The sequence below is a fragment of the Salmo salar genome, chromosome 07, assembly GCF_965601325.2.
Source record: "Salmo salar chromosome 07, fSalSal1, whole genome shotgun sequence".
NCBI classification, from domain to species: Eukaryota; Metazoa; Chordata; class Actinopteri; order Salmoniformes; family Salmonidae; genus Salmo; species Salmo salar.
This window is the reverse complement of record NC_138297.1, coordinates 75,292,501-75,301,878: the sequence shown is the minus strand read 5'-3', so window position 1 is coordinate 75,301,878 and position 9,378 is coordinate 75,292,501. Positions and strand designations below refer to the sequence as shown.

At 39.9% G+C, this 9,378-nt stretch overlaps 1 protein-coding gene across 1 annotated transcript in view; it reads left to right on the top strand.

Annotated features, from left to right (window-relative positions):
• Positions 1-1,511: 1,511 nt before the first annotated feature.
• The window catches only part of LOC106596918 (uncharacterized), a 192,047-nt gene continuing 184,180 nt past the window's right edge, over positions 1,512-9,378 (top strand). Inside the window, exons 1-2 of the mRNA XM_082977244.1 lie at positions 1,512-2,047; positions 2,497-2,529. Coding sequence (XP_082833370.1) covers positions 1,994-2,047; positions 2,497-2,529 — 87 coding nt within the window. The 5' untranslated portion in view covers positions 1,512-1,993. The remainder of the gene's footprint in view (positions 2,048-2,496; positions 2,530-9,378) is intronic.

Below are 9,378 nucleotides of genomic sequence, written 5' to 3'. Positions count from 1 at the left end.
TTAATAAAAATAGTTATCTGTCCTGGACTTAATAAAAATAGTTATGTATTGTGGACTTAATAAAAATAGTTATTTATCCTGGACTTAATAAAAATAGTTATCTATCCTGGACTTAAGAAAATAGTTATCTATCCTGGACTTAAGATAATAGCTATCTATCCTGGACTTAATAAAAATAGTTATCTATCCTGGACTTAATAAAATAGTTATCTATCCTGGATTTAATAAAAATTCTTATCTGTCCTGGACTTAATAAAAATAGTTATGTATCGTGGACTTAATAAAAATAGTTATCTATCCTGGACTTAATAAAATAGTTATGTATCCTGCTTAATAAAATAGTTATCTGTTCTGGACTTAATGAAATAGTTATCTATCCTGGACTTAATAAAAATAGTTATCTATCCTGGACTTAAGATAATAGCTATCTATCCTGGACTTAAGAAAAATAGTTATTTATCCTGGACTTAATAAAAGAGTTATCTATCCTGGATTTAATAAAAATAGTTATCTATCCTGGACTTAATGAAATAGTTATCCATCCTGGACTTAATGAAATAGTTATCCATCCTGGACTTAATGAAATAGTTATCCATCCTGGACTTAATAAAATAGTTATCCATCCTGGGCTTAATACAAATAGTTATCCATCCTGGGCTTAATACAAATAGTTATCTATCCTGGACTTAATAAAAATAGTTTTCTATCCTGGACTTAATGAAATAGTTATCTATCCTGGACTTAATGAAATAGTTATCTATCCTGGACTTAATTAAATAGTTATCTATCCTGGACTTAATAAAAATAGTTATCTATCCTGGACTTAATGAAATAAGTTATCTATCCTGGACTTAATGAAATAGTTATGTATCCTGGACTTAATAAAATAGTTATATGTTCTGGACTTAATAAAATAGTTATCTATCCTGGACTTAATAAAATAGTTATCTATCCTGGACTTAAGATAATAGCTATCTATCCTGGACTTAATAAAAATAGTTATCTATCCTGGACTTAATGAAATAGTTATCTATCCTGGACTTAATGAAATAGTTATCTATCCTGGATTTAATAAAATTGTTATCTATCCTGGATTTAATGAAACAGTTATCTATCCTGGACTTAATAAAATTGTTATCTATCCTGGATTTAATGAAACAGTTATCTATCCTGGACGTAATAAAATTGTTATCTATCCTGGACTTAATAAAATTGTTATCTATCCTGGACTTAATGAAACAGTTATCTATCCTGGATTTAATAAAATTGTTATCTATCCTGGACTTAATGAAATAGTTATCTATCCTGGACTTAATGACATAGTTATTTATCCTGGATTTAATAAAATTGTTATCTATCCTTGTAATATTGTGGACAGCCTGAGTGTATGCTGTTGTGACCGAGGGAGAGAGAAAGACAGACGAGGGGAGAGAAAGACAGACGAGGGGGAGAGAAAGACAGACGAGGGGGAGAGAAAGACAGACGAAGGGGAGAGAAAGACAGACGAGGGGGGAGAGAAAGACAGACAAGGGGGAGAGAAAGACAGACGAGGGGGAGAGTTCTGTTCTTTCACCGCTCCATCCGGGAATTTTACAATTAGCATTGACAGCCGAAGCGCAACTTTTCCCCAGGCAAAGTGAAATCAAGCCGCCCACTCGGACAAAATATAGTCCCCGCTAAATCAACTAAAAAAAATGATCGAAAGACAAATAAATGGACCGTTTGGAGAGGATGCGTCGACGCGGCGTTATTTTTGCAGTGGATCTGTCCAGGTGCTGAAACCTTTCCCCGGTGTTTAGAGCACTTTGCTCAGCGGCGTAAAGTGAGTGATGAGCCCTCTACACAGCAAAGAAGCAAGAACTTGCTTTGCAGACTGACTAGTTCTTCTTTCGATTGTTATTGTCGCTTTAAACCCAAAAAACATATTTTAATTCACTTCAACTTCACATTGATTACATCGAAAGTGGTATAAAAGTGTTTTTGGAGTCGGAACATGGAAATACAATGCCTGCAAGAGGCGTTGAAAGTCGAGGTCCAATGTCATCAGGTAAAAAAGGAAAGCTCGTTTTATTGTAAGCTTTTTGTTTGTGGTGTTTTGAGCGAGTGGTTGGTCTGTAGGAAAACACATGTGAGAGAGAGAGAGAGAGGGAGAGGGATCAAACGGGAGATGTTTGGTTTGTCCTCCAGCGACTAAACAAGTCTGTGCTCTGCTATGCTTCGCTTCTGTGTGCGGAGACGCCATAAACATGCACTTTCAGATGAGACTGAGATACTTTTTACACTACTCTGTTATTGTCGTGGCTCTGTTCCGAGCAACAAGAAGTGGCTTGTAATAATGCGGTGGTCCTGTGTGGCGAGCAGGACGCGACCTGAATATTTATGAGCTGTACAAACTGACTCGGCTTCTCTGCTTCGCTGCTTTTCATCTTGTCTTTACACACTAAACTTCTATCACTTTTGTAATTCCTCTTTCGTTTTTTTTCTCCCTCCGGTTAGAAACTAGTTGCACAGATGAAGCAAGACCCGCAGGTAAACATGTCTCTTTCTGAAGCCTTGTAATCGTCCATCTAGACACGGCTAGTTTAGGGTTAGGGAGTGTGGCAGAAAACTTTATCAGCATTACATCTCTTATTGTCTTGTAAACCCTGTTTTACTTACCAGACTTTACACCTGCTTTGTTCACAAATGTGACTTTGGTTTATAACGCGACGACATAAGTTTGAAATGTGTCGACATTGTTTGGCTACACTAGGTGTTTTGATCCCATTTTATAATCATATATATATATATTATACTGATAGTGTTTTGTTCTATTGTAGGATGGAGAGCTTAAGAAACAACTACACGACAGAATAACATCCCTAAGCGAAAAACAAGTAATAACCCCCCCCCCCCCCAAGCATATGTTTGCTTTATTATAGATGATTGTAGGCTATATCAGTATTCATGTCACGGCAGAGCCTTGTATTGTGTGAGACCGTTATGTTTAGGACAATGTGCTGCTTTTTCAAAAACAACAACAACAGAAAAAGGTTTCAAAGTAACACCAATTGGATTTAGTCTTTTTTCTCCTTCTTAAAGGCGTTGTGTTGCAGAATTCCTCAGTGTATCTGGTGATTCTATCCGGATATTCTTTTAAGTTGTGGAACGTGAAATGTTGGAGAGAAAAAAAATGTAGCGTCCATTTTGAGTAAGTCGACATGTTTCAGGAGAGTCAGAAAGGAGATGCTCAAGTATCCGGTCTGCACTTTTTATTATTTTTTTATTATTATTATTTTTTTTTACACACACATCAAGCATCACGTTTTTTTACTATTCTGACTATTCATAGATATTCATCGCCGAATGAATAGGTATTTATTTGTTACTTTATATCGAGTTGTGGGGGTTATTATGTCTTCTTGGTCACATGACGGGGAAGGTTGCTTTTGATTCGATCTCAGCTTACACTTTCATTTATTTATTTTTTACTACATCTAGTATCAAATTGGCCAGGATGAACTTCCATGTTGTAATAAGTGACTAGAAGTGATTTGTATGTATTCATAATGAGTGATTTTCCGGGTAAAAAGGGGAAAGACTTGGTTAATGTCCAACTCTTCCGTCCTGGAGGAACTATTTCGTTCAGCAGCACAGAACAGATGCCGCTGAACGCTTAAAGTCACAATGCTCGTTTTTTATTTTTTATACCACCGCCTGGCTTCAATTTATCAACTTACCGAAGACACTACGGAACACTAAACACACATATCATGTCTAAATATATATTGTGGAAGTCAAATCAATCGATGTTGAATGATTGTAGTTGATTATAAAGCGTTTTGCGGTCAGGATGAATGAGATCGATCGTGTTTCTTCAGGAATGCAGTTTTCAGCACTTCAACACTGAACAGCGCCTTCATTTTCTCCTTCGTTTACGTTGTTCAACGTTTCCCTGTAAAGCGGAACACTAAACTCATCCGGGCAGCTAATGCAGTGAAACACATGCTTATATTACACTTCGTTATCTATTCTACACCAGGCTAAATGATTTCCAGTGTATGTATTTGTTGTAGTGGTTTAATTAAAAGCGCCTTAGTTTTTTTGGTAGTGGATCCTTCCATTTTGTGCCGAGAAGGGGGTGTTGGTTTCTTCCTAACATGGAGAAAAAAAAGTCTGCGGAGTTTCTCGGAGAGAAAGGGGGGGGGGATGGGCCCCATTCATGCCGAACATTACCATTTTGATTGCTTTGATGCTGTTTTTAGAGGAGGGGGGGGAAGGGAGAGAGAGAGAGAGAGGCAGCCCAGAGTCAGCAGCTACACAGCCTGGGATGTTTAATCGCTGTTTCAACGACGATTCTCCTTCTGATATTAACGGAATACATGACCTCTAGTTTACTGCGCTGTAGCGATGCTGCTGCTACCAGACACAATCTGCTTTTACACCGTTATAGATTGTTGTTGTTGTTGTTGTAGAGCAACGACATCACATATCACCTGAAGAATAGGCTTTTGTTTACTTTTGTTTAAGTCAAATTTCAGATGTTAAAAATAGCTTTGTTAGGTCCACATATTTGTAATTAGCCTATTTATGTAACAGCATATGATTAGCTTTTTTTTTTAAAAAATCTTTAAATTAAAAATGTATTACTTGAGTGGCTTTTTTTGGTTTGTTATATAAAAACGACATAAAATGAATAAGTAGCTTCCTCAATGAAAAATGCTACTTAACACAGTGGCTTTACAGTCATCCGGACGTTATAATGCACATGCCAATGTTTTTGTACGCCTAGCCAAAATGTGTATGATAGTTTACAACACACTACGGCACGTTGAATAGCTGATGTTCCCCTGACAACCTCTTCCCACGGTGGCTAGTAAATACTAGTTCCTCTATTAAACCCCAAACTACTCCTCAAACACCAGTCAAAAAGTATACAGGATGCATCATATGTCTATGAGGATGTAGCCCTCTGTGTGTGTGTGTGTGTGTGTGTGTGTTGCTATCCTGGTTTTGTTGAAGGACGGTGTGAATACAGAGAGGAGAAGTTTGTTGAAGGACGGCATGGATACAGAGAGGAGGAGTTTGTTGAAGGACAGGGTGTGAATACAGAGAGGAGAAGTTTGTTGAAGGACGGCGTGTGAATACAGAGAGGAGAAGTTTGTTGAAGGACAGGGTGTGAATACAGAGAGTTTGTTGAAGGACGGTGTGAATACAGAGAGGAGAAGTTTGTTGAAGGACAGGGTGTGAATACAGAGAGGAGAAGTTTGTTGAAGGACAGGGTATGAATACAGAGATGAGCAGTTGGTTGAAGGACGGCGTGAATACAGAGAGGAGAAGTTTGTTGAAGGACGGTGTGGATACAGAGAGGAGAAGTTTGTTGAAGGACAGGGTGTGAATACAGAGAGGAGAAGTTTGTTGAAGGACGGTGTGGATACAGAGAGGAGAAGTTTGTTGAAGGACGGCGTGAATACAGAGATGAGCAGTTGGTTGAAGGATGGCGTGAATACAGAGAGGAGAAGTTTGTTGAAGGACGGCATGGATACAGAGAGGAGGAGTTTGTTGAAGGACAGGGTGTGAATACAGAGAGGAGAAGTTTGTTGAAGGACGGCGTGTGAATACAGAGAGGAGAAGTTTGTTGAAGGACGGTGTAAATACAGAGAGTTTGTTGAAGGACGGCGTGTGAATGGCTGAGCAGTGAAAATACAAAACGGCAACAGAACTCATTAAAATACAAAATGGAGTCGCTCTGTTTGAATCATTACTGTCAGTCAGAAGTGTTTGCATCCCAAATGCCACCCTATTCCCTATATAGCTCTGGTCTAAAGTAGTGTACTATATAGGGAATAGGGCCCTGGTCTAAAGTAGTGCACTATATAGGGAATAGGGCTCTGGTCTAAAGTAGTGCACTATATAGGGAATAGGGCCCTGGTCTATAGTAGTGCACTATATAGCGAATAGGGCTCTGGTCTAAAGTAGTGCACTATGTAGGGAATAGGGCCCTGGTCTATAGTAGTGCACTATATAGCGAATAGGGCTCTGGTCTAAAGTAGTGCACTATATAGGGAATAGGGCTCTGGTCTATAGTAGTGCACTATATAGGGAATAGGGCCCTGGTCTATAGTAGTGCACTATATAGGGAATAGGACTCTGGTCTAAAGTAGTGCACTATGTAATCAGCCTGGTCTATAGGAGAGACTATATTAATGTGTATGATTGTAATCAGCCTGTTCTGTCAGGTAGCAGAGACTATATTAATGTGTGTGATTGTAATCAGCCTGTTCTGTCAGGTAGCAGAGACTATATTAATGTGTGTGATTGTAATCAGCCTGGTCTATAGTAGAGACTATATTAATGTGTATGATTGTAATCAGCCTGGTCTATAGGAGAGACTATATTAATGTGTGTGATTGTAATCAGCCTGGTCTATAGCAGAGACTATATTAATGTGTATGATTGTAATCAGCCTGGTCTATAGGAGAGACTATATGTATGATTGTAATCAGCCTGGTCTATAGCAGAGACTATATTAATGTGTGTGATTGTAATCAGCCTGGTCTATAGCAGAGACTATATTAATGTGTGTGATTGTAATCAGCCTGGTCTATAGGAGAGACTATATTAATGTGTGTGATTGTAATCAGCCTGGTCTATAGGAGAGACTATATTAATGTGTATGATTGTAATCAGCCTGGTCTATAGGAGAGACTATATTAATGTGTGTGATTGTAATCAGCCTGGTCTATAGCAGAGACTATATTAATGTGTATGATTGTAATCAGCCTGTTCTATAGCAGAGACTATATTAATGTGTATGATTGTAATCAGCCTGTTCTATAGCAGAGACTATATTAATGTGTATGATTGTAATCAGCCTGGTCTATAGCAGAGACTATATTAATGTGTGTGATTGTAATCAGCCTGGTCTATAGCAGAGACTATATTAATGTGTATGATTGTAATCAGCCTGGTCTATAGGAGAGACTATATTAATGTGTATGATTGTAATCAGCCTGGTCTATAGGAGAGACTATATTAATGTGTGTGATTGTAATCAGCCTGGTCTATAGGAGAGACTATATTAATGTGTGTGATTGTAATCAGCCTGGTCTATAGCAGAGACTATATTAATGTGTGTGATTGTAATCAGCCTGTTCTATAGCAGAGACTATATTAATGTGTATGATTGTAATCAGCCTGTTCTATAGCAGAGACTATATTAATGTGTATGATTGTAATCAGCCTGTTCTATAGCAGAGACTATATTAATGTGTGTGATTGTAATCAGCCTGGTCTATAGCAGAGACTATATTAATGTGTGTGATTGTAATCAGCCTGTTCTGTCACATTAATGTGTAGTTCTTTATCCAGCTTAGATCCCTGTTCCTCTTCCAGGTCCGTCTTATCATATTGCTGAAACGTGTTTTTGTTTACTAACAGTAAGGCTGGTAACCTGGCTGATAGGTTTATGTTGTAGACCTCCTGTCTTCTATAGACCACCGCTCTGTCAGACTGACTGTAATGTAGACCTGCTGTCTTCTATAGACCACCTGCTCTGTCAGACTGACTGTAATGTAGACCTCCTGTCTTCTATAGACCACCTACTCTGTCAGACTGACTGTAATGTAGACCTGCTGTCTTCTATAGACCACCTGCTCTGTCAGACTGACTGTAATGTAGACCTGCTGTCTTCTATAGACCACCTGCTCTGTCAGACTGACTGTAATGTAGACCTCCTGTCTTCTATAGACCACCTGCTCTGTCAGACTGACTGTAATGTAGACCTGCTGTCTTCTATAGACCACCTGCTCTGTCAGACTGACTGTAATGTAGACCTCCTGTCTTCTATAGACCACCTACTCTGTCAGACTGACTGTAATGTAGACCTGCTGTCTTCTATAGACCACCTGCTCTGTCAGACTGACTGTAATGTAGACCTGCTGTCTTCTATAGACCACCTGCTCTGTCAGACTGACTGTAATGTAGACCTCCTGTCTTCTATAGACCACCTGCTCTGTCAGACTGACTGTAATGTAGACCTCCTGTCTTCTATAGACCACCTGCTCTGTCAGACTGACTGTAATGTAGACCTCCTGTCTTCTATAGACCACCTGCTCTGTCAGACTGACTGTAATGTAGACCTCCTGTCTTCTATAGACCACCTGCTCTGTCAGACTGACTGTAATGTAGACCTCCTGTCTTCTATAGACCACCTGCTCTGTCAGACTGACTGTAATGTAGACCTGCTGTCTTCTATAGACCATCTGCTCTGTCAGACTGACTGTAATGTAGACCTCCTGTCTTCTATAGACCACCTGCTCTGTCAGACTGACTGTAATGTAGACCTGCTGTCTTCTATAGACCACCTGCTCTGTCAGACTGACTGTAATGTAGACCTGCTGTCTTCAATAGACCACCTGCTCTGTCAGACTGACTGTAATGTAGACCTCCTGTCTTCTATAGACCACCTGCTCTGTCAGACTGACTGTAATGTAGACCTCCTGTCTTCTATAGACCACCTGCTCTGTCAGACTGACTGTAATGTAGACCTCCTGTCTTCTATAGACCACCTGCTCTGTCAGACTGACTGTAATGTAGACCTCCTGTCTTCTATAGACCACCTGCTCTGTCAGACTGACTGTAATGTAGACCTCCTGTCTTCTATAGACCACCTGCTCTGTCAGACTGACTGTAATGTAGACCACCTGTCTTCTATAGACCACCTGCTCTGTCAGACTGACTGTAATGTAGACCTCCTGTCTTCTATAGACCACCTGCTCTGTCAGACTGACTGTAATGTAGACCTCCTGTCTTCTATAGACCACCTGCTCTGTCAGACTGACTGTAATGTAGACCTCCTGTCTTCTATAGACCACCTGCTCTGTCAGACTGACTGTAATGTAGACCTCCTGTCTTCTATAGACCACCTGCTCTGTCAGACTGACTGTAATGTAGACCTCCTGTCTTCTATAGACCACCTGCTCTGTCAGACTGACTGTAATGTAGACCTCCTGTCTTCTATAGACCACCTGCTCTGTCAGACTGACTGTAATGTAGACCTCCTGTCTTCTATAGACCACCTGCTCTGTCAGACTGACTGTAATGTAGACCTCCTGTCTTCTATAGACCACCGCTCTGTCAGACTGACTGTAATGTAGACCTCCTGTCTTCTATAGACCACCTGCTCTGTCAGACTGACTGTAATGTAGACCTCCTGTCTTCTATAGACCACCTGCTCTGTCAGACTGACTGTAATGTAGACCTCCTGTCTTCTATAGACCACCTGCTCTGTCAGACTGACTGTAATGTAGACCTCCTGTCTTCTATAGACCACCTGCTCTGTCAGACTGACTGTAATGTAGACCTCCTGTCTTCTATAGACCACCTGCTCTGTCAGAC